Genomic DNA, 27,077 nt, shown 5'->3' on the forward strand with positions numbered 1-27,077 from the left:
AAAAAGTGAATGTGTCATTGTGTAATGTAACTGGTGCTCATGTACCTCCAATACCTTTGGGTCGAGTTCGCGCTATATAAAACTGCAACAACAAAAAAGAAAACTGGAACGTTACTCTGCACCTCACTGTGAAAGATAGCTGTGTGAGGGTTAAAAGGTATTTTAATTTATTTGCAGTTATATATATTTCAAACTTGGTTCAAAGGCATTAATGCGCTTTACATGAGCACCAGATTACATTACAGCTTGTTTAATAACAATACAGGGAAGTTAAGCGATTTGCTGCTCAGAATCACGGGATGTTGAGCCGAGGCTGGGATTCGAACCTGTCTCCTCGGTTTTATAGTCGCCATGGCCGTATCTACGTTATGAATATTTACCTAATTAACAGTGTTTTTTGTTTCCACGCTTTAGTTTTTCGATGACACCATCTTTACTTTTCATTTTCTTGTTAAGTAGTCTGTCTTCCTTTTCAACGTTACGGTGGAACTTCATCTTCTTTCTCCCTAGCCTGTCCTTTGTCTATGTTCACTATTCTCCACCGGGTCCAGTGTCTTCATTTCCGCTTCCTGTTATTCGCAAATTAAGCATGGGGAAACGCAGGGTGAAGATTGCAGCCCGTAGGGAGCTTACGTTCGACGAGGAGAAGCGACGGTGAGTGGGCAGAGAAGAATGGATGGAAACAGAGGGACGCTAAGTACTCCCTACCGAATATAATAGTTTGTTTTTACCGGAAGCAGCATGTTACACATCGGAAGTAGTTGACCAGAGCGAGGCTTGGAACTGTAGTTGCTGGCGATTTGCAGAAAAGAAAGCAAAATGTGCAAGTCCTAAAGTAAACGCTTACAATGTGCCATTAGAAAATTATTATGTTCGTTGGTTGGAGATAGTAGACAACAAGGGAGATCACTGCCATGGGAAGAGGCTGAGTTATCTAATTGGTTGGTACTGAAGAGCAGGACGCTTGTTGGCTGGGGTGCTATAGCAGAACCATGCCAATCGATGGGAAGGGGAGAATAAAATACGTCCATAGCTGCCAATGTTTCATTGATTGCTATGTGTGATATTTTTATAATTTCAATGTAACAAGTGACATTTCAAAAACTATGAGTGACGACGGGGGAATTATATAAATATCAGTAATTACACCCATTTGAGCAACGAGCAACTCTAAGAAGATCCTAAAACTTGTGCTAAGCACCAGAAGTGGAAGGGCACACTCATAGCCTAGGGATCACAGCCCGGCCGCAGGCTGTAATTTATTTTAAAAAGACAGAAACTGAGCAGTATAATAAAAATCAATTAGCTGAGCACAGCACTTTTGCTGATGTCAGTTGTCAGGACCAAACAAGGAGGCAGGGAAGATCGGATCAGGACTTTATGCAGAAAAAGAGGAGCCTTTGTATGACCCCTAGCAGATAGAATAAATACACGTCGGCGAGTTAAGGAGAGAACTTCTATGAATTCTCTCTGACAAGGAACACTGTATTATTTCGTTTTGTTTAAGATCCAGTCTGAAGCATTTTGAAGAGTTGTGTGACGCAGCACCACGGGAACAGTTACAGCATGAACCAATCAAATATCTAGGTACACATACACGTGAACCCTTTGCTAACTTTTTGGTGCTAACTTGAATCCAAAGTACAGGATTTGGAACTAGTATACCCCATGGGAATTGTAAATCTCTGAAAACTCTCATGCATTTGATGAATTTGTAGTTGAACTTTGTTACCCACTAGAGCAGGGGATGTCACAAAGTCAGCCTGAGCAACTCTCGATAAATCTGCAAAGTCACCATCTGAAATGAAACATTACAGATGAAGGAGTTAAGTATCCTCCGATTCTCTGAGTGAAAAGCATGGCTTGAGCATTAGAAGGAGAATGCAGTATACCCCCATATGCCACTTCTACTGTCAGTGAGCACCCTTTTTGCCAGGAGATCAGACACCCCCCTTCAACACGGCTGCTTTCTTGAGAGGGTCTGCCTGCCAAATCATCAGCTGGACCACAAAATCAAGATGCATGCACAGAAAGTGTAAGCTAGATCTATAATAGACCTCGCCCAATACCTGTGTTTCGGAAACAAATCTGTTCCAGGCTTGAACAAATGTCGAGAGAGGGCACCCTACAGGAATAGCGAACCTTTCAGGGCCTGGTACACCCCCTTCCACATCCTATGAAGCTAGAGGAGAACCAGTTGCTGGTTGAAAACGTTTGTGCGGACTACAGCCGATGGTTAGATGTCCTCGAAGAAAGGGTTTTGTGAGCTGGGAGTCTCTGCCACCTGCTTCACCATTCTCACATCTTTTCTTTCAGTTCAAGGATTGGAGTTCCGTTCTCTCGTAAGTCCAAAGCAACTAAAGAGACTGACTGTTTTGCTGAAGACATTGAACGGTGTTTAAGCATCATAGTTCTCAGCGTTCACAGAAAACATTGAGTAGACCTCCCACCTCCAGAAAGAAAAATCCAGCCGCACATCCAAAAGATCTAAAGGAGGCCACATTAATGCGCATAGAGGTATTGCCTTGATTACATACCTGTAATCTTCTTTGTTACGAGTCAAGGGTTTCCTCGTTACAGTCCTGGCTTTCATGCCTTCCCTCCTCATGAGTGGCAGGGGCTTGGAGTGGGTGACCCTAGTTGGTTTTTGGGGGCTTGTAATTCCTAGATGCATGTTGGGGTGGTCCCGCTTACATGATAAGGAAGAGTTTTTAGTCTCTGCTAGGGCCCATCAACGCGGCTATGTGACGTTTTTCTGCTTAGGGTAGGCTAGGTAAATCCTCTCGGTTATGAGTGTTGCTGTTCAGCTTTGTCAAAACTCATCATAGAAATACTGCCAACTATATGTTGTTTACAGCTGAATTTCGTAAGCCGAGGGCAAAGAGGGGCCAGAGAGATCTACAGCAGTAATTTTGGGTTCACCTCAGGAAGATCTTGACAGCCAGTCAACTGACACATCTTGTCAACTTATCATTCGCTCGTTAGGGACAAGTGGTTCAAAAGTTAACAATAAAGAATGGGGCAGCCTGCCCGGACTGTCTGAAGCGTATTGTAGTGCCAGACAATTATTAGGCCCACCCTCATTTTGAGTTTTGCGAAATTAGTTGTGAAACCTAATCCCCCCGCAATTTTCTTGATATTTTTTAGTAATTAAAGCAGAGAAACGGTGCAGTCTTTTGAAACAGTGGCAAAAGTCAAGGAAACTTTGACAATTTGTTTTTATTACAGCACCTTATAAAACATTTCAAGTCATTTGTCATACAATGAAAATGGTTTAGCATTGTTATAACTGTTTATCATAAACCCATATTAGTTACAACTTCCTCATACTTGCTATGTAATTTCTTTGGTGTCTGCGCCAAATTTACAAAGTATTCCAGCAACACAGAGCAGCACTGCTGGTTTGCATTGCGTGAAAGGGAGAGAGCAGAACAATACCCTATCTAATAAGATATAGCACTATTTTTCTTTTTCTGTGAACTGGTGCTCTGTAGGATGCCATGCGCTAATTCACACACCCTTCCACCATACAGAAACACGCAGTTGCAATGCAATAGGTCTCGCATTTACGAAAGTTTAAGCTATTGTCATTGTAAATGACAGTGTCTTTTATTTTTGTGTTGTTTTTAAAACCGATAAATAAAAGGCATTGTCATTTACAATGGCTTAAATTCTTGCAAATGCGAGCTCTAGAACAATAAAATCCGGATTATGGTGAAATAATAAAAAAAAGGCACATTAGGGGAAAGATAGTGGTAAAATAACAGCGAACATACCAAAAATGGAAACGAGCATAATCCTTAAGAAAAACATTGTGAAAAGTCAAAGATAGAAATTTTGTATTAAGCATTATTCCAGGAGAGAATTTAGGCGTCACATTAAATCTGGATTAAACGAAATCGGGCACTTTGAAGGAGAAAATCTTAAATCAAAAAGTCAGAGGTGTAAACATAAAAACGTGCGTTTTGTCAAAAGCACATTAGGAGTCCAAGGCAAAACTGACAGTAATTTAAAGGGATCAACTTGAAAATAAAACTGAAGAGACACAAATGTGATATGTCTTGTTGTGGTAGGATTAGCATTGTCAAATTAAATGTGTTCTTTAATCGCAAGAGAAGGCTCAAAAGGAAAAAATGTGATTTGCCAACTGTGCCCTCAAACTGTAAGCCTATTTTCCCCAGCTCACATCATGAGCAGTTTAAACACATCCACCTGGCTCTGATGTGCCGCTACCCGTCTCGTCAAGACATTATTGAAACTTTGAAGCACTCCGGAGAACTGGTTATAAACCACGAAGACAGCTGCACACGTAAGAGGCCACTGATGGTTTAACCCCTTGGCTGCTGGGGCTATTCCCCTGCTGTGCGGCGGGGGGCGCGCACAGCGCCCCCATGCTCATGACGAGCTCCGCTCGTGACGACCACGCCAGTTTAATGGAAAGCTCAGCACAGCATGGGAATTAGCCCAGCGTGCGCGCGTTCCACGGGCAATGACGAGCTCAGCTCGTCATGAGCACCGGAGTACCGTGGCTCATGACGAGCTGAGCTCGTCATGTGCATGGGAGGGGTTAACCACGCCCCTGTGTGGGAAGCATGAAAGATGCATGTACAACAAGTAAAGCAATACTTGAGAACGCACACTGTCCGCGAGGCGATGCCGCTGAGCACACGCGGGGTATAGGATAGGGCTGCTGGGCACACACAGGGGCAGTGTTGCTGAGGTCCCTTAAGATATGGAGCAGCGCCGCTCAGAACCCACATGGTATGGGGCAAGGCTGGTGAGAACAAACACCTAGGTAGGAAGCAGTGCTGCTGAGAATGCACAGCCCAATTATCCTGCTGAGCACGTAAGCAAGCAGTGCTGCGGAGCACAGTTACCCAACAAAACTTGAGGGGGCCCCCTTTACATGTTGCCCAACCCTCCCCTCCCGACCCATTTAAGCCAGCCGCCTGTGCAACAGTTCACAGTGCCCCGGTGGGGGCCTTGTGGGTGGCCTGGAGCTCGCCCCCCACCAAGCAAGAGCTGCGGGGGCTGTTGTAACGCCACTGGCTGAGCACACACGGCACATGGGCAGTGCTGCCAAGCACACAAGGGACCCTGAGCGGTGCAGCAGAATACACACGGGGCGGTGTTACTGAGGATATACAGCCGTTCTGAGCACAAACAGCCACATCAATATAGAAGGCAAGGCACAAATGGGACACAGAAGGAGAAAGAAAGCAATGACAAATGGAGATAGGAGGGATGAAAAACAAGACCGAGGTGACCGGAAGTGTAGAGCGGTAAATGAGGGATGCGCCACGAGGAATCGTAAAATCGCAGCCTTGATGTTCATCACCTTTGGCATATCGCAGTGCCAGCACTTGTAGACAATGAACAGTGCTTCTTAGCACATGCAGGGCAGTGCTGTTTAAAACACGCAGGGCACGGCGCAGAGCTGCTCAGCTCACAGAGGGCAAGGAGCAGTGTTTGAACACACATAGGGCCGTGCTGATGAGCACTATCGCAGGACAGGGGGGTAGCACACCTCTCTGGCCTCAAAGAGGAACAAAAGGAGTGTTTGTTTGACCCCCACACGTGATAGAGCATGTGTGAGCAGCCTCCCCCAGCCATCCCTCTCCCCAACCCTAAAGCCAGCATACCAACTCACCAATCAAAGCAACTTGGAGGGGTGTTAGCGGGACCCCTCCCACCACCTCACAGAGGATAAAATCCCACCTTCTCCCGAGCCGCATACCCTTACCACCCCTTACTTGGCTGCCAAGTTCACGCAGAGAATACCAGTTTAAGAACCACTAACCCCGATTCTGATTTTGGTCCCAAATCACCCTGAAGTAGATTTAATTCAAAGTAATCTAGTTGCAAAAATCTTAAAATAGCACTGTTCTAAAAAATCGGCACTTGGATTGCGAACACAGAAGGCACCCCACACCACCCCTCTCCCCCTGAAGGAAATCTTTAGTGCTGGATAGTTAAAATACTGAGAACCATCTTAAGAACAAGTGCGGTCCCGAAAGTGAAAGAGGACCGCGATGCAGCTCTTGTCTTTATGGGGCAATGTGTTTCTAATTAGAAACACATGGCCCCATGAAGATCAGAAACTGCTTTGCGACAGCAGCAAAGCAGGCCACCGAGTCCGGACCGGAGGCGAAAGGGGCGTGAACCAAAAAACCTCATTTCAAATGGCAGGCCACCGGTTAGCATAAACGGTGAGCCAGCCAATGGAAATGAGGGGTGGGGTTTCAAGCCCTCTTCTGAAAGTCCTCCTTAACAAAAAATCTTGCAGCGCATGCGCTGCCACGCTAGGCGAGACCTAAAAAACTAGGTGAAACCAAGCACGGCAGTAGCCGGAAATTTAAAATAGCACTCCCCACTTCAAACCAAAGTAATGGCACCAAGCAAACAAAGCAAATCATCACAACCCTCCCCTGAAGAGTTCTCTTGTCTCTTCCATCCAAGCATCTTTCCATCCGCCTGCTGATGTCCACCATTTTACCTTTACGTTCTGTCATCCATTCATTCTTTCATCTGTCATTCAGTCTTTCACTATTCCGTCTGTCCATATTCAAAACTATCCGTCCATCTGCAAACCTATCCATCCATCCACCATTTCACTCATCCATCTTTCCATCCACACTGTCATCCATCCTTTCACTCATCCAGCCATCCATTTACCCTTTCGCTCACCAATCCTCTCACTCATCCATCCTTTCACTCACTCAATAAACCATCCATCCACCCATTTATTTATCCAGCCATCCATTCATTCATCCAGCCTTGCACCCATCCTTTTACTCATTCATCGATCTACTTATCCATCCTTTCACCCACACATTCATCAACCCTTTTACTCACTCACACATCCATCCAACCTTTCACTCACCTTTTTCGGCTAATTGCGGACAGAAGACTTCAATCAAGAACTCCAACCCTGCTATAGCTGCTAACGTTGGGTGTTCACAATGCTCCAGTATCCATCCTTTCACTCGCTCACCCATCTATCCATCCTTTCGCTCATCCATCTATCAACCGATTAACTCCGTCCTTCCAGCCACTCTTTCATTCATTCATCCATCCACCCTTTCATCTATCTACCCTCCCTTTGACACACCCCTCCTCCATTTCACTCACCCATCCTAACATCCATCCTTTCACTCATTCATCCATGCACCCCTCCACCCTTTCACACACTCCTCCATCCATCCTTTCACTCACACCTCCATCCATTCACTCACCCAGTTTACCACCCACCCACCCTTTTGCATTATTTATGAGCCTTTGTCTGGTGAGTTGCAGACAGAAGAGGCCCATCAAGAGCTCCACCCCTACTGTAGCTGCTAAAGCAGGGAGTTCACGACGTCCCTGAAGTTAAGCATAGGTTTTGTAATGGAAAAGGACTGTTCTGGTAAACAATACTGTGGTTTGACATATTTAAACACTTTTAGAAAATTATATGTGTACTGCATACATGCAAATTTAGAAAAGGTTTGACAAAAGAAAGCTTTTCTCTAACTTTACTCCTGCCTTGAGGAAGTCTATATCTTTTGTCTCATATCTTTTAGTTAAAGTTAGTTGATATGAATATTCATCAAAAACCTATGTGTGGTTGTCTGATGATGCCCATGTACCACCTATTGTAAGCCCCATTGATGCAAAGTGGCTCTAAGTAGTGCAAAGTAGCACTTTCAGTATACTTTCCAGTTCAAAACATGTTTTGCACTGAAAAGTAAACTCCAAAGTCATCACAGTGCCGGGCTTACATCAGAAAAGGGGCACAAACCAATACAAAGTGTTGATATATTTGTCTATGTGATTTCAACAGTTATCTCACCATTGTCTCTAAATTGAGGAAACCAGCGCTACTTTTCTCTGGTAGGAATGAGGCTGGAGCTCTGGGTTATTCTGCTTTGGTGCTGTGTACGCCTTCTGTGGCGTACACAGTGATTGGGATGTGCACGTTATCTGTTTAAATGTACTGTCTCCTGTAGTTTGTGGCTAGTCATGGTATGGGAGTGTTCCAGTGGAAGCTTCATTCATGCACCCTGTGCAGGGTCCTCATTATGCAAAATCGAGGGGCTCAGGCTTCAGTCTTTACCTGTACTATTCATGCCTTTAAATCATACTGTGCATTATGGAGGGTAATTGAGTATGTTGCTTTGATTGCCCCAACCCACATATTATACACCTATTGCTAGATAATTCATAGCCTGCATTGGCTTGTGCTGATCAGCTTTCCTACCATGAGATTCAGACAAATAATATCTTGGATATCTAATGTAGTTTTTTGGGAGTAGAGTGTGAAGTAGGAAATTAACTTGTGTACATTTAAAGTCAGGAGAGAGAGGGAGACGTAATATGCGTCCCCATTCTGCAGTTGAGGTCCCTATTTAAGTCCATGTCCCGTTTTGATTTCTGGTCATTTAGGTTACTTTTGGTCATGTTTGTTAGGGCATTTGTAGAACCAAATTACAGGTCTATTCATGTGGTCTATTGTGTATATGAATTGCAACAAATCGCATGTTTGTGATGCTGCGTCTATCCCACCCCACTCAATATAGCCCCTTAGAGTTACAAGCTAGTGCATGGATGGAGGAGCCTATCTACTTGTTGAAGGCAGATGGCATTTTATATTAAAGTTATTTATTTTAATAATCTAGCTCCACAGGCAGATAAGCTATCTTTATATCCTCTCAGTCGCTTTCGCAGTTTTACATAGGATTCATGCACTTTGGCCAGTCTGGATGGAAAATATGAGGACTACGGTCTTACTGAAACGTCTTTTCCTGTTCTGATGTAGATGCCTCCTCCTTGTTGATGTACGTAATAATAGATTGAGTGTTTATCCTCTGGTGACCAAAGTGCATCTCATGGTCAGTGTACAGTTTTCTTTGGCTACAAAGTTGTGACACTGGTCAAAACAGCATTGACTGGTCCTCGTGGTTGTGGATTGTATATCAAACAAAATTCTCCATTATTGCCATTTCCTAGAAAACCAGCAATAATATTGGAAGATTGAAATGGGTGGGTTTCCCTAAGGCAGAATGGTACCAGAATATTGTAACTAAATATTGCCAGACAGAAATATTGAATCTTAAGTGCAGTTTACCAAAATATCTGCCCACTGGAGTTAATAATAGCAAATTTACACCTATTGGCACAATATATTTGTAAAGTGTATTTAAGACACAATATTTTTGTCTAATGATATTTTTGGTAACCTGAAGACTTAATACAGGGAAGTAACCGGCTAGGGACCTGCCAGAAGAGCACATTTTGGGAAAGGTGGCATATGAGGTAGAAGTGTCAGACCGGAAATACCCAACCTTCCTAAAGGGGAGCCAACATCGTACACAGGTCGAAATGTAACAAAGATATACTCTTGGTTGTTGAAACCACATACACATCAACACACAACTTCCACATATGCCCACACATGATGAAGGCATGCGAGACAACTTATAGGGATACAAAGGATCTTTAAGTAAGGAATGCCAATGGGCATCCGCCACTTCTTACAGCTATAGGAACAAAGTCCTATAACCCTAAATTTACAAAGCCACGGCCGCCACTTCCAGTTACAACATAGTCTGGGTTGATGAGGCAGTAGCAGCTGGATGGAGTACACACAGGGCGACTGGCCACTCAAGCACATCATCAATGGCTGATGGCAACAAAAAAAGGTGGCGCTCTTCAACTGGATTTGCATGATTAAGTTCACTAGTGGTGTGGTAAATAAATAAATAATACCCTATTTTTGACTAGACATATATCATAACAGATAGCTCAATAAATAAGAGTCAAGATTCGAGGTAGTAGGAGTTTTGCAGGTTTAATACAGCATAAGGACAGGAACAGGACAACCTGCACGGGAATAGGATGGCAGCTGCCGGGGGCCAGGATCTGGGATGAGCGCGCTAACTTTTAATAACAATACACGAGCATATATACATAGCGCGAACACATAGCATTACATTGCAGTAGGCGTAGCAGTGGGTGGAACAGAAGGCGTGACGCGTAGCAGTCGCGAAAGATAACAGTAAAAGTAGGTGTAACTGGGCGTATACATAGACATGTGGTGCAGACGTAACAGAATATGTCATGAATGGGCGGAAACATAGGAGGGGGCTACCTAAGGAGCCGGGACCTCTAACCTAATGGTGCGCGCAAACTGGTAATGACGTGTTACGAGGAGAAGCTGGGGGCTATGAACTCTGTGCTAGGAGCAGAGACTAAGGTCTGGAGGGTCGGAGCGACATGTACCTAAACCCTATCTAGTATCTGATGTTTAGAGAACATGTTGATATAAACTAGAAGTCAAGAGGGGAAAGGCTAACTTGATTCTAAGACTGGACCATGCATTATTCTACATGTAGTGCGTGATGAAGAATATTAAATGACCATTAAATGCAGTATTTCTCTAAAGTGGAGACGAGAAGGCTAGACAATGACGGAAACTATTGATGCAGTTCAGTAGCTTAGGAATGCAGAGAAGGAGGACTGAACTGATAACTGGAACTATAACATACTTTTGGCAGACTCAGAGGCAGAGCCAAGCTGCACCGGGCACTGCGAGGCAGGAAGTAAGTGAAAGGTCGAGGATACAGGTGGGGGCTGTATCGCTCCTTAGCGAGGCTTCAGGAGACAGGAGCTGAATCTGATGTCCAGGCCCTTTTGAGGCCTAGAAACGGGGACTTTATAATGGAATAACGTACACACTGAGAAACGTGGCAACGTAGTTTTACATAGGCCTGGTATTCGTAGTATTCACGAGGACTGGAAACTGGCATACCAGAGGTGGACACAACTATAATTGCGTCATTAATCGGACATGGGGAATAACATATGCATATTGGTCATGCACACATAACATATGATGGATGACACGTAGGGACACAGAACATGACAAAATTTACTTTTCCACATTCCCTCCTTGTCACTACGTTTCCATCAGGAAACATCAATTTTCATGATACCATCTATCATTTCATACAGTACCATTTGTTCATCTCGAATTGTCTTGGAACGGGATTTAGAACGGGGCTTGGGACTAGGAATACAAGAGGTAGCACACATGCCGCAAATCGCAGGGCCACATTGTATACAGAGGCAGCAGCTGAATATGATCGCTACTGCAATACCTAGAAAGGACAGGACTTTCCATCCCCAGGCGGAAATTATATTCCAGAACCAACCGGACCATGTCCAGGTGCCTGGATCTTGGTGTAACAGATGGGCAATTTTATGGAGTCTGGTTATAGCTGAATAAACAGACGGCGCGTTATTTGGAATGAAAATGCAACAACTGGATCCGATGACTCTACAGGCCCCGCCCCTATCGGCCAGTATGACGTCAAGGACGAGACGATTCTGTAAAACGACAATTCTCATAAAGGATTGCTCTTCGGTTAAGTTACCTAGAGCGGAGGCAGTCTCATCTACTACTGCTTCAAGGGTTCTTGTTAACCTACGGATTAGCTTACTATTTACAACTGTACCTAAATAAGGGAACACACCTTTATCAATATCAATGAATTGTTCTGCAGCAGTCTCAGTATAATCGACAATCGGGAGATTTCTCTTGTGTCTAGTATGTACTAGGAAGGAATTCCTATGGTAGTCAGGTGGGGCTAGAAAAACAGGTGGCAGTAGGAAAGCAATGTAACAGGTTCCCTCCCAATCGAGGGGCAGACGAACATATGCGGTCTGACCACAGACAAAATAAGAATGACGTGAAGCTTTGAAAATAGATTTCCCACTGTCACTATACTTGACAATAGTAGTACAATCACTATGTCCTACATGTACAGAACCATAATTACGGACACATAATTCGCCTTTGACTGGTAGTACTGAAATAGCAGGTGAGTCTGGAGTAGTATCAGACTGAACATTCAGGACCATAAAATTCGACGAATAGTTACCTAAATTGTATACTTCATTTTCTAGATCTAAACCTGTTCTGTGGGGGAGACCTTGCTTGTCTGGGAAACATGTGCTGTTAAGAAAAGACATATCTGTTGAGGATGACGTTAACGTGGACCATGCTCCACACGAACCATCATGCGAAAATGGATAAGGAAAAAGTGGCAGAACTCCATTCGGGGTCTGGAAAGGGGGGAGTCGACCACACACCCAACAATTAGTGGCATTGCTGGTCTGGTGTGAGTAATGTAACATGCGGATAAATGAGTTATTACGCATAGCAAGGCGGTATGAATATTCGTGAGGGGGCAGATCACTAAACGTGTGCTCTACTGTAGCATTAGCAGACTTATTTACATGAAGAACTGGGAAATATAGGAAAAAGGCATAACTGGTGCAGGAAATCATAATGCTGAGAAACAATATGAAACTTAGAAAAACGATACATTTGATTGAGTTTTTACTAACTCTCTCACTATGGGGGTCTATTTTATACATGTCAGAAACAGTCTAACCGTTTCACCTAGGGGAGGACTTATACAATCAAACTGACTGACTTATTTTACTAGACCGGAGTTTTTGCTTATACTCCTGCTGCGGAGTTTTCTCTACCAAGGGAGGGGTTGTATCAATGTCTTTTGCGGGACAGTCCTTAGGAACAATGTTTTGACAAGTCTTGATATCCTGGGAAATGTTTTTAAAGACCGGCTTCAGTCCTTTTAAAAGTTTAACATGAGAAAGGTGTATCCATCCTTTTCGGCCTTCCAACTTCACGGCTGTACGGGTGGTGAGGAGGACCTGACGGGGCTCTTTCCATCGAGGCTCCAGCGGACTTGATCTGTCAAAGTTACGGACCATCACCATGGAACCTGGAACGATTTCATGCGGTGCCACCTCGGTATTGTCTGGAAATGCGGCAGCAACCTGTGAACGACATGAGTTGAGGGCAGACATCAAGGAAGCTAGGTAATCTGTCAGCATATTACATGAAACATCAGTAATACTTCGGGGTCTAGGAGTACCCCACATGTTAGGGGGGCGGCCGAATACGACCTCATACGGGGACAGACCTGATCTGGAATGTGCGACCATGCGCATATAAAACAAAGCGACTGGCAGAGCTACTAGCCAGTCCACACCCTTATCTTTACATACTTTGGCGATTCGGATTTTCAGAGTCTGATTATGTCTCTCGACTAGACCGGCTGCTTCAGGATGGCGTACACAATGGAACTTCCACTGGTACCCTAACAACAGGGAAACGTGCTTCATGAGTTCAGATGAGAATGGCTGACCGTTATCAGAATATACGACTCTAGGGAGTCCATATCGAGGGAAGAATTCACGAACCAACTGCTTGGCAGTGGTCGCGGCTGTGTAATCTGGGACTGGATATGCTTCTGTCCACCTGGACAAAGCGCATACAACTACAAGGACATACTTGAAACCTCGACATCGCTCCATCTGAATATAATCCATCTGGAGGACCTCAAAAGGGTGGTCAGGAGGCTGGAAACCCCCTTGTTCCACCGGGACACTCTTACCTGGATTAAACTGACAACATATCATACAGGTACGGACTTTCTGCTTGGCTGCAGCTCGTAAATGCTTGTTGAACCAAATGTTCTGGATACTGTCTAACATAGCTTTTTCTCCTAAATGTGCTGGACTATGTGCGGTATTAATGATGACTTGAACCATAGAGTCGGGGAGAAACCATGTGGCTCTACCCTTCGTTAACCATCCTTGATCTGTCTGGACCCCTCCTTGTTCGGACCATATCTTGATTTCATCGGGAGTAGCATGTAACTGGATATCTATGACATCTTGTGTAGGGTCCTTAACTGTCATACATGTAGTCGGATCTGGAGTATGTGTCAGGTTAACTGGAATGTCTAGAGTCTGTGCTGTAAGCTTGGCTGTGCGATCTGCTAGATCGTTACCTTGAGAAATAATGTCAGTAACTTTCGTATGTGCTTTGCATTTCATGATAGCAATGGATGTCGGTAAGTGTATGGCATCTAACAGAGCTTGAATAAGGAGACCATGCTGAATCTTGGTTCCATGAGAAGTCATAAAACCTCTCTCCTGCCAGAGCACTCCGAAGTCGTGTACAACTCCAAATGCGTAACGTGAATCTGTGTAAACATTAACTTTCAGGTTCTTGGCGTGTATACAGGCTTGTGTCAGAGCAACTAGCTCTGCTGCTTGAGCGGACAGAGTATCAATACGGTGTGTCTCAATAACTTCAGTATCAGTAGTCACTGCATACGCGGCGACTAGTTCTCCTGTACTAGTTCTCATACATGAACCATCCACATAAAGTGTCAGGTCAGGATCTGGTAACGGAATGTCTGTCAGGTCTTGTCTTGGCTTTGTCGTAATGTTAACTACTTCCACGCAATCATGTGTGGCAGAATTTGAACTAACTGATGGTAACAGTGTAGCAGGATTCAGGATGTTGCAGCGTCTAATTACTATGTGTGGCTGGAACAGTGTCAATTCATAACCTGTTAAACGTGCAATTGTCAAGTGCTGAGTTTGTGTTCGGTTTAGAAGAACTTCCACGGAATGTGGAACTTGTACTGTCAAGGTATGTCCTAAAACTATGGAATCACTTTGTCTAATAGCTAGTGCTGTGGCTGCAACTGACTTGAGGCACGCAGGCAACGCCTGGGCGACTGGATCTAATGTGCTCGAAAAATAAGCACAGGGCTTGTACTGTCCTGCTTGATCTTGTGTGAGAACAGATAATGCTGTACCTTCACGTTCAGTAACGAAAAGTGTAAAAGGCTTACTGTAGTTCGGTGTAGCTAGAACTGGAGCTTGACATAAAGCTTTCTTTAACTCGTTGAAACTGAGTGTATGTTCAGATGTCCAAGGGAGAACAGTCGATACGGCTGCCTCCTGTGTCGTTAACTGTATCAGTGGCTTGGCTAGAAATGCATACTGGGGAATCCATTGTCTACAATAAGAAGTAAGGCCGATAAAGGCACGTACCTCCTTCTGGGTCCTGGGCTGGGGAAGACTCGCTATTAACTGGATACGGTCTGGTGTCAACTGCCTACCCCTCTTGGACAGTAAGTGTCCTAAGTATACCACTTGCTGGACACAGAATTGAAGCTTCGAAGGTGACACCTTGTGCCCCATCTCGGCTAGGAAATACAAAACCGTGAGTGACGCTCGCTCGCAGTCACGTTCAGAACGGGCTGTGATCAGTAGATCGACATACTGGAGCAGGGCAGTGTCAGTTGGCATGTGAATATTATCTAGTTGTCTCTTAAGTGCTTGACTGTAAATACTAGGGCTTTCTGTGAAACCTTGAGGAGCGCGTGTAAACATATAGCTCCTTCCATTTAAACAAAATCCGAAAAGAAACTGGCTGTCTGGATGAATTGGAACACTAAAAAATGCGTTCTTGAGGTCGATTACTGTAAAGAACGTGGCTTCGGAATCAATGGCTGTTAACAGGGAGGAGATATCTGGGACAACTGGGTACTGAGGAATAATACATTTGTTAAGTTCTCGTAAATCAATCACTAATCGATATACTGGGGGTGCATTTGGATCAGTACGTTTCATGACTGGAATGATCGGAGAGTTACATACATTGGAGTCAGTTTCTACAACTACTCCTTGAGCCATGAGCTCGTCTATAATTTTGGATAAGGCTGCTACAGCCTCGGGTGGCAATCTGTACTGTCTGATTCGTGGTAACACTACACCTGGTTTGAGAGTCACACGATAGGGTGTGATTTGCATGTAACCTACATCAGTTGGACCTTGCGCCCATAGATGCTGCGGAACTTGAGACAGTCTTGAATCAAAATCTCGTAATACATAGTGACCCTTAAAGTCACGTAGGAACAGACGTATTCCCTCCGGGGAACAGCATATAACTGCACCTAATTCTTTCAGTGTTTTAATGCCTAATAGGTTTTCTGGACATGACTTAGTAAGTAACAGATCAGTAGTGCGGGACAATGGACCTACTTCTAGAGTGGCTGGCTTTGAAATCTCATTTACGATAGGCTTTCCTGAAAATCCAAGGGAAACATTTCTTGAGCCTGAGAGCGGAGCCCCTGGAACTTCGGCATGACTAATTGTGGTCCTACTTGCCCCTGTATCGATCAAAAACTTTCTGTCTTTCCCTAATACTTGACTGTGAACATAGGGACCTTCTTGATCTACAGGTATCTCGATGAGAGGCAAGCCTACCTCCCTCTCTAGGCTGTTTCATGAATACTGCTGGTACTCTGGATACTCAGACTGTGCATACTGGTACATCTGCGATGTAACATGCTGTGTTGCAGCAATAGGCTGCGGTACTGTAACTGTCTGTGGTGCATTCTGTGGCTGAAGAGTCTGTGAAACTTGCTCTTGTCTAGGCGGACGTGGTCTTTCTTTAGTCTTACCAGTAGCTATGTTGTGTTTCAGAACTGCACACTCATTTATAAAATGACCTGGCTGTTTACAATAATTGCAGTTCCCTTTGACGGGAGCTGCAGGATGACTGGCTTGATTCGGACCCCTCTTCTGACTGTCTTGAGGAACAGATTGTGCAACTAGCACTTTCATTTTCGTGTCTTTCATACGTTTTCTCTCGTGTTCTTGCTCTTCCCTGATTCTATTCTGGTGGTACTGGAGCATCTGGAGCATCTGGGACGGAGTATTAGCTTGCCAGGTACTTTCGACTTTCAGAACTCGGTTTTTAACTTGTGGGCTTGAATTCTCGACTAATTTAGTAACGAAAAGGTGAGGATATGACTCACTACTTGTCTTGAGACCACTGTTGATACTGAAACATTTTTCAAATCTAGAATAAAAATCACTAATATCTTCGTCTTGTTTCTGTTTACAGGCTGAGATTGCATCCCAGTCTTCTTTTCTAGTTGTCAATAATCTGGGTAAAACTTGAATCAATAATTCTGGTAATTCTTTACATTTATCTCCAAGACCGGTACCTGGTACTCGTGCCTGGTCTTCAGCTTCTAGAACTGTCCAATCGATCTTTTTCTCTCCCACCTCCCATTCTTTTTCCTTGAGCTTTTCATACACCCCTGCGGGCAACAGGACCTTTAACATTTTAATGATATCTGGGTAAGTGTATTCTCCCATACGGAGCATGTCTTTTAATTCTCGATGGAACCCTGCTGGATCTTTGTCATGACAGGGAATTAATTTCTTCATTTCAAGGAGTTCCATCTTTGTGATTGGAGTGTATACAAACACTCGCTGCATTTCGCCACCCGTTCCTCTGACTGGGTGGACTTCTCGTAACGGATTCTGTCTGTCTATGTAGAATGATTTACTTTCTGGGGGTGAGACATGAACAAAATGCGGGTTCAAGAATGTTCTATATTTGTGACGCTGTTCTAGAATGACACTAATTAAATCGGTACCTAGACCTCTCCATTTGTACTGGAGTAACTCGTTCAGGATATCATGTAACGGACCTGGATCAGAGTGCTGACCCTCATACAGAGTAATGAGGTGCTGAATCATATACATACCCACCAGTCGCTGCTCGGCTGGGGGCAATTTCAGAAACATTTGTGCCACTATTTCGTCTGGAAAAGTGGTAGAATCAGTAATCCATCGGACTGCTGATCGGACTAGTTCTTGTTCATGCATAGTACTTAACTCACTGTAACCGATTCGTGATTTCAGAATGTGATCGGTAGCTTGAAATACTTGTTCTAGGGAACCTTGTTCTGGTGCTGGATGATGGAAAATAGACTTGGGTTCTAGACGTAAATGGCGATCTGGAAATCTAGGTTTCCCTACATACGCTATTCTGGCAGTATTCTCGTCATCTTCCTCTTCAGGATCAGAGGTACTTTCTTTCTCGCTTACTTGTGCTGCCTTACGCTGTTCGTGTATCTTTATTATTTCTCTACGGATTTTCTTGTACATACTTTCCATGGCACTAATGGTATTGTGCTTTCCTTCGGCAATATTATCACTCCACTTTGTCAGGACTTTCATTTCGGCTGGATCTTTAGACGGGTAATCTTGTTCTCTTATTAGACAATTAATTAAGAACTTTAATATCATGCGCTGAATCTCGGCTTTCCTTTGAGACATGGCATCACTAATACTTTCTGGATCATCCCCTGTACGGATGAAACGATATATTCTGTCTAGATCTTCTTTCATATTCGGCAGGGTGACTAGATACTCGGTCACCCTCCTTATGCGTACGGAATATAAAACCATATTAAATTCGCCTGGAACTGGGTCATAGACACATTCGCCAAGGGTTTGCCTGATTTCTGTAACAGACTTATTACTTTTAGGAGTACGCTGTGATGCTTGAGCATGTAATTCGAGTGCTGATAAACGCTTGTATGGCGGCGGGGTTTGAGGAAGACCTCCCCCTGCGGCCCCTAAACTAGAATCATCGACTGATGCTTTTCGTCCTGGCAGGGTGGGTAATTGTAACGTGGGCTGGACTTGTATAGCGGGCTGACCCGGGGGGGCTGTTAAGGGCACCCCGGTGTCTGGAGGAGCAGGAATTACCTGATTTACGGGGACTGGCGGAGTGCGAACAGGATTTGCATATTCGGGGACTGTGTCGTCCAGATAGGACGAAATAAAAATATCAGCTGCGGTCGGTTTGTGACGTAGCTTGGTCGGAACTAATGGTGGCGGGAAATTACTGGATGCCTCTGGGGTCGCTTTTGGCAAGCCCTCAGCAAGAAGAGGATACATACCCTTAATGAGGGCATGCCTCTGTCTGTCTGACTGTTCGGCTTTGACTCGTTCACCTATCTCGATTAATTCTCTTTCTTGGGCTCGTTCTTGGGATTCTCTATTTAGTTCTGTCTTTCTGATTTCTTTTTCGGTTCTTTTATGAGCTTCTTTGCGCCATAACTCGATGGCATCTTTCTGTGACTGTCTGGCTTTCTTTTTCCATAATGCTTCTTCTACTCGCATGATGCATTCGGCATCCCATGTACCCGATACGGGCCATCTATACTTTTCTTCTAACTGTTTGGTATAATCTACCCATAAATCTAGATACAATATGGCGCTTATGCCATGTTTCTGATACATAAAGTGACCTGGACTGTCCCTAGGCGGAACAGGAACTGCTTCTTCTAACAAACCCTTTCTAGTTTTTAACTGACGTAATCTCGAAAAGAGAGACATTGTAAACTTGAATCGGAACACAATACAATAGACGAGGAACAATAACAATTGGGAAAACAATTCAGGCATACCACGACATTGGAAATACATTGAACAACATCATAACATTACAGTTCGGACAGAAATATTACCTGGAATACTGAGAACAGAAACACAAGAATTTCTCGAACGGAACAGACTAGAGTTACTGGATGCACTGCTGAAACAGTACGGAACATACCGGTCCCATAAAGGGACGCATCAAGACCCGTATCCACCTAGGTGAACACTTCGTTAGTGGGCCTGGGTACCACCAACCCACGGACCAGAGTCAATTTAGATTGACCCTGTCTAGATACTACCCCAGCAATGGTACTCACCGGGCAGCAAGAACGGAAAGGCCTTGGACTGGACTGGACTGCTACGACGACGGACGACGAACTTCGGACTTCAGTTACGGGTGGGCCTCCGGATACCTCGGACCTTGGACTCTTGGCTTGGGCTCTGGTCGGGACTCGCCGCGTTCCTCCACCGTCTCGTTTGGATGCTGGACCGCCTCCTCCGTCTCCTCCGTGGGCCTGAGGGATACTTGAAGCAGAAATATCTGCACGTGGCCGGTATGGTTCCGTCACGGCTGCAGAGGGTCAGGGGGTCGGCGTGGCTTCACCGACGCGTGGGGAAAGGGCAAGTCCCTGTTCGGGCGCCATTATGTGGTAAATAAATAAATAATACCCTATTTTTGACTAGACATATATCATAACAGATAGCTCAATAAATAAGAGTCAAGATTCGAGGTAGTAGGAGTTTTGCAGGTTTAATACAGCATAAGGACAGGAACAGGACAACCTGCACGGGAATAGGATGGCAGCTGCCGGGGGCCAGGATCTGGGATGAGCGCGCTAACTTTTAATAACAATACACGAGCATATATACATAGCGCGAACACATAGCATTACATTGCAGTAGGCGTAGCAGTGGGTGGAACAGAAGGCGTGACGCGTAGCAGTCGCGAAAGATAACAGTAAAAGTAGGTGTAACTGGGCGTATACATAGACATGTGGTGCAGACGTAACAGAATATGTCATGAATGGGCGGAAACATAGGAGGGGGCTACCTAAGGAGCCGGGACCTCTAACCTAATGGTGCGCGCAAACTGGTAATGACGTGTTACGAGGAGAAGCTGGGGGCTATGAACTCTGTGCTAGGAGCAGAGACTAAGGTCTGGAGGGTCGGAGCGACATGTACCTAAACCCTATCTAGTATCTGATGTTTAGAGAACATGTTGATATAAACTAGAAGTCAAGAGGGGAAAGGCTAACTTGATTCTAAGACTGGACCATGCATTATTCTACATGTAGTGCGTGATGAAGAATATTAAATGCAGTATTTCTCTAAAGTGGAGACGAGAAGGCTAGACAATGACGGAAACTATTGATGCAGTTCAGTAGCTTAGGAATGCAGAGAAGGAGGACTGAACTGATAACTGGAACTATAACATACTTTTGGCAGACTCAGAGGCAGAGCCAAGCTGCACCGGGCACTGCGAGGCAGGAAGTAAGTGAAAGGTCGAGGATACAGGTGGGGGCTGTATCGCTCCTTAGCGAGGCTTCAGGAGACAGGAGCTGAATCTGATGTCCAGGCCCTTTTGAGGCCTAGAAACGGGGACTTTATAATGGAATAACGTACACACTGAGAAACGTGGCAACGTAGTTTTACATAGGCCTGGTATTCGTAGTATTCACGAGGACTGGAAACTGGCATACCAGAGGTGGACACAACTATAATTGCGTCATTAATCGGACATGGGGAATAACATATGCATATTGGTCATGCACACATAACATATGATGGATGACACGTAGGGACACAGAACATGACAAAATTTACTTTTCCACAGTGGAAAACAAAGTGCTATCTAGAAAAAAATGGACCCAGCAGGAATGTACAGCATTTCTAAACTGTGCAATAGATTTCCATCCAAGCCCCTTAGCGTCTAAAATTGACAGGCTTTGGAAACGGGTGGGAAGAGTCAGGATTCAGGAATATGGGTCTTTAAGATTGGCTTGTGGGCAGCAGGATGCCTGGAATGGTCTTTTAGGAGGGAGTATCCCACCAAGCTATCCAAAAAAGAATAAGAAGACGAAAAACAGCTACATTTGAACTTCTGTATTTACTGCAAAAATGCAGCAATAAATGCAGTTTTATGCCGCAAAGTACCCTTTTTTGGGTCTCGCTGGAAAAGCATCCGTAAGGATGCATCCAGCTGGAGACCAGTAGCGATCACTGTGGGAGGAATGACGGACCAGAGGGTGCACTAGCATTTTCTCTCCTGGATTCGTCTGCGCGAACGCGCGCGTCCGCGTCCCGCGCCGTACACATCGCAGACAGACACATCGCAGACAGACACTCGCTCACACACACCCCCTCCCCCACAGTCACACACACGCACTCCAAGACACATACACACACACACACACACAGGCCGCCCCCCTCCCCCCGCGCGCGCGTACATGCTCCCCCCCCCGCAGCTCAGCAACGCACTCACCGGCTCTCCTCAGCTGCAGGGCCCGGCAGCAGGACTCTTCTTCCCTCATTAGGCACCGGGGCGCAGGGTAGGCTCCTGCCTGCTCCGGTGCACGGCTCCAATCGCGGCCATGCTCCCCCCCCCCCCCCCCCCCCCCCCGCCCGCCCGCCCGCAGCTCAGCAACGCACTCACCGGCTCTCCTCAGCTGCAGGGCCCGGCAGCAGGACTCTTCTTCCCTCGTTAGGCACCGGGGCGCAGGGTAGGCTCCTGCCTGCTCCGGTGCACGGCTCCAATCGCGGCTCTTCCGTGGGAGGCGGGGTAGGCTCCCGCCCTCCTACTTCCTGTTTCCTGTTGTCGCGCCGGCCTGCCTGACTTCCTGGTCGCAGGCCGGCAGAGTAACGAGGATGTTTTGCGGTATTTATTTTTTATTTAATTATGCATTTTTATATAGCGCAGACTTTACCCGAAGGCGGTATTTATTTATGCATTTTTATATAGCGCGGACTTTACCCGAAGGCGGTATTTATTTATTCATATATTTATGCATTTTTATAAAGCGCGGACTTTACCCGAAGGCGTCGGAGGCTTCACAACAGGAACAGAAATGAAACATAATGAGAAACATTACAAAAGAACAGGTTGCAAAAACATACGTTACTTACATAAGGTAATAGTGACAATTGTGAGCAAACAAAATACATGAGGTAGTCAAAAGTGCACCAGAGGAAATGAAAGTGACAAGTGTGCAGTTATAAGAGAAAACCGAGTATGATTAGAGGTATAGTCCTGCAATAAGTGCTAGACACTCAGGCTCAGGAACAAGCGTTACATGGGCAAGGTGGCACTTGTGCAAGTATCAAAGGTAGCCCGGAATACAGTACCACTGTGATCACAAAATTCTTAAGCACCCTGCAACACTGGGGATTTACAGGAATCCAAACACCAGCGTAAAGTACTCGAACAACAATAACGTCTGTCTTATAAATGTCACAAAAATGTTAATATTTCACTTCTGTTCTTGGATTTTCGTGAAAATACAACACATATTGCATTGCAAATGCTATAGGTGTCACATTTGTGAAAGTTAAAACTATTGGCATTGTAAATGACAAAGCTATTACTTTAGCTATTACTATAGCTATGTTCACAACCAACACATAAATAAAAAAAATGTAATTCGCAATACCAATGGCTCAAACTTTCCTAATGCGAGACCTATTGCATTGCAAATGCTTGTTTTAATGCAGCAAACGTTTTGGATCAATGTTGCAATATCCTGTTGGGGGGGGGGGGGGGGTTGAATGATCAGGTGGTTGCATGTTTGTCTAATATCAGAAAGCTTTCATCAAGTAAACGGTGTTTTGGGAGTTATAGATTGTTTGCTATAACCGCTTGGCTGCCTTATTGACAAATAGGTGTATCATATAAAAGTGCATCTAGGATATATTTAGAACACTGATGGTATTAGCTTAAGGGTAGCTATAGTTAGGTCAGAGTTTCCACTGAAAAGAAATTTTTTGTTTTATTAATTACTTTGGCATGGTTTGATAAATCTTCACAAAACTTTCCAGAAAAAAGCACACTCCAGGTCTTTCATGGCCAAGTTTTGTTCAGTTCCATCTAGAGGTTAAATTATAGAGACATCTGGTTCATTAATTTGTGGAGGACCAGCAGTACTTGTTCTGTGTACATCTGCAACTCCAAAATGTAAAAAAAAATACTCTGATCTGTTTGGCGGAGGAACCTTTTCGTGTCTGCAGTTTTGGTACTGTGTATCCACCATACTGAAACACTCTAGTTGGCTGGCCGCAGCATCAGAGAGAAATGTTGACAGTCACCACAGAAAGTAAAGACTGAATCCACATGTCCTAAAACTGAAGAAAAAAAATGGGAACATAACAGGACATGGTGATGACATCCTGACCAGCAGACCCTCATGGGGGAATTCCAAAGAGACTCTTAAAGTTTAAAAAAGCTGAATGCATTTTTTTCCAGAAGGAGCAGCGGCTCTCTGTGCTTAACCCCTGGGTGATGTGGTACCAGTTCTGGATCGGGAAGCCTCACACTTGCAGCTCCAAAAAACAGGGCACCCTTCAGAGTCTTATGTTGGCCTATTCTAGACTCTGTGACTCTGGTACCGTAACCGCAGATCCAGCACATGTCCTTGATGCTTGCCAGATAATAGACCTATTGGTGCCTCTGCCCCCCCCCCTCCTTTCCCACACTGTGCGCTGGAAGTGTCTTGCGGCCCACTGCCGATGTCCAGTGGGGTTAGACTGATATAGAGTTTGGGTTACAGGGCCTACCCAGAGGGCAGACCCTGGGGTCCATCCCAACTGCACATAGCCAAAGGCTGTCTGCAGCCTGAGTGGGATATAGGACCTGCCAAGAGACCATGCCCTGTGCATAACCCTTACTCCTTACCAGATTAGTGTCTCGCATTTTGTTTGCAATTTATAGCATTTGCTGGACTTTAACAAAGCCGTCTAGGGTGCACTAGAAAAACCATATGGCAAAATGGTTATTTTTTACTAGGATCTGCATTTCTAAAGTAACGGTGGTGCTCTAATAGTTATTTAATTCCCAAAACTGTAAATAAAGCAAGGTTCTACTGAAGAACTACTAGCCAGACTAGTTGCATATTCTTCGTGAGGCACAAAAGCCAACTGTATAAGGCTTGGAAAATGGCTGTGGAGCTCAAGTACGTTAGGTAGTCTGTCTTGGAAGGGGGGGGGCACAGAGTTCCCCACTAGGTGAAGATGTCAGGATGAGGGTTGTTCAGCCCAAAGACGGCTGTATAAAGACCTAGAATTACCTAATGCAGGGCTCATAAAAGTAGGACTCAAAAAATGTTGGGAACTGATTTAAATTGCCAGTTTCTACGGTTTAACAGCAAGGTGATGATGGAATGCCTGAATCTATCTCAGCCACTGGCAGTTGCTCGGGCCACATCCCAACAACTTCCACACAGAATGACAAAAAAACAGGTTCACGGACACCACGCTATGCAGTGCGTTGCTTTTGGTATTGTAAATACTTATGCTCTTTTAATTTTTTAGGTTTCGCCTGTCGAAAGCTGCAGAGCAGCCTTTCGCGCAGGGCGAAATCTTATGTCTTTACACTGTGTGGCTTTGTTCCGCCTCTCTGTTCCATTGGCTAGCTCCATAAATGGAGGCTAGCCATTGGAACAGACATCTGTCCGTCATTGCTGGAGCAGATTCGTGGGCGTTCCCGAGAATTTTTCGCTTTTTGCCCACGTCATGCGGCGGTGGGCGGCGTTTTTATTTTATTTTTTATTTTTATTTTTTTGTCTCGGCATCCTTTGTCACACCAGCCTGCTCGCTCTCCCTGTGAGGACGCAGACCCGACCCGCTCCCTACTCCGAGCAGGGGTGGGCTGCGCGATTTCACTTTTGCAGGTAATCAGCATTTTCACTATTTTTTTTTTATCCCGTTCCCGCCCCCCCTCCCGCTGTCCGTGTGCCCGTTGCCAGCCCCCTCCCGCTGTCCGTGTGCCCGTTAATCCGCCCCCCTCCCACTGTCCGTGTGCCTGTTCCCGCCCCCTCCTTCTCGTGTAAACTGGTTTATCTCTTTCAGCGAACTTGCTGGGTTGCTCCTCTCGATGCACATATAAATGTACACATTGTCAGCCTCGTCCGTTGGCGGCGACCAGCTTCTTGTTCAGGGGTTGCTCGGGACCCTTCGCTTTTAAAGAGCGGACTGCTGTGGCAACGATTTCCTGAAGGGAATGCAGGTTTGGCTCCAGGGCAGGGCGAGGGCTCTCTGCTGGTTTTGCAGGCCTCCAGTATTAGTGGAATTAAGGTTGGGGTCACTGCACTGGTCACTGGTGTCAGATGTTATTGACTCGTTCATTTCCTGCCAGGGGCAGCGGCCTTTCAAGTCTCCCTGAAAGTAAGCACTACTGGCAGCTGGGAACTTTCAAGGGGGAGGGGCACAAGTTATTCACTGATGCGGGGTGTGTGGCGAGGTAGGCGCTAGAGGCTTCGGACGGCCTAAAGGCACGTGTGATTCAATAAGCACTGCCGTGAGAAGTTTTTTTTTCCAGTTAAGATTCCCGTTTAAGTCTTGTATAAATATAAACGCGTGTGTTGATCTTTATTTATTTAATAGATGGATGTCACCGAATTTCTGAAGGGTAAAAATGATGCAGCTATTTCCCCTCCAGGCGTGTTGGTCACAGCTGAGGTCTCTTGAGATGTGTAGGGAAGTACGGGTGTGGGCGTGCATCAGCCCCATTCAAGGGCGGTGTCCATTTTAAGCCCCTCCTGACATTTTGAATAAGCAGACGGGAGGTCACACATCTCAGTTTACGTTTTTGGAGCAGATGAGATATTTTTAATATAAACGAAGATGAAGCTCATGTAAACGACCAGTTGTGTGGAAAAAACCAAAACATGCACTCTCCCAGGGTGTAATGAGCTACGCACCGGAACATATTTTCTGCATCCTATATAGGGGGAAAGCACATTTCAAATGCTAAACACAAAGATCCTGCTTGGGGACGGGGGGTGAAACTCTCTAGCCTTCCCTTATTCGGGGAATATTCCAATGCCACATTACCCGTCTCAATGTGCACTCGATCACGGTTCCAGAATTCGACCAACGAGAGAACCTATGCGGCATTTAAACCGCACATCTTTATGAAGATGCATTCCTAATGACCACGAAAAGATTCCTCAGAAACCTATTCAATACTCAGAAATAACTATAAAATAAACGTTAAACAAGCACAACAGCTGCAATGTACAGGCACCACAACAACGGTCTTCATTTCGTATTGTTATAATTAAATTTATTCCAACATATAATTCCAACAGCCAAATAATAATCATTTTCCGAATAAGAAAGGAGAAGAGGGTGAAAGGAAACTGTGCGGCAAAAGATACAAATGCGGAGATTTACAATGCATCAAGTAGAGAGACTGACAGCGTTATTAGCGGGCTAGCTGCGGCTTGTGTCTTTATTGCCCCATTCACACCATTGTTCACGCCTGTTACCAAAGCCGCTAGACTCCGACTCCCTCTTTCATTAAAAACCTTGAATGGCCACGAACCCGAGGATTCTAGCGCCGCAGCGCCTCGCAGCCCTAGAAGTCGTAATGAGCTCCTCGGGACGAACACGCTGCACAATGAAACGCACTGGCCAAAACCCTACGGGTAGGAGTTTTAATTACCATTTTTTTGAAGGTGCGGGGCTCCCGTCAGAACAAGCATTTGCAATGCAATAGGTCTCGTATTAGGAAAGTTTGAGCTATTGGTATTGTAAATGACACATTTTTTATTTAGGTTTTGTTTTTGAAAATAGCGAAATTAATAGCTTTGTCATTTACCATGCCAATAGTTATAACTTTCGCAAATGTGACACCTATAGCATTTGTAATGCAATATGTGTTGTATTTACGTGACTTACATGTATTGATATTACAAATAACAATGGTTTTTAATTTTTTTAAATTAATACTTAAATAAGTTATTGTA

At 45.0% G+C, this 27,077-nt stretch overlaps 1 protein-coding gene across 1 annotated transcript in view; it reads left to right on the top strand.

Moving 5' to 3' along the window:
* The first annotated feature begins 498 nt into the window (after positions 1-498).
* NOL12 (nucleolar protein 12) overlaps positions 499-27,077 on the top strand; it is a 66,632-nt gene continuing 40,053 nt past the window's right edge. The window contains exon 1 of the mRNA XM_078684087.1: positions 499-654. Coding sequence (XP_078540213.1) covers positions 590-654 — 65 coding nt within the window. The 5' untranslated portion in view covers positions 499-589. The remainder of the gene's footprint in view (positions 655-27,077) is intronic.

The sequence above is a fragment of the Lissotriton helveticus genome, chromosome 1_1 (assembly GCF_964261635.1).
Source record: "Lissotriton helveticus chromosome 1_1, aLisHel1.1, whole genome shotgun sequence".
Lineage (NCBI taxonomy): Eukaryota > Metazoa > Chordata > Amphibia > Caudata > Salamandridae > Lissotriton > Lissotriton helveticus.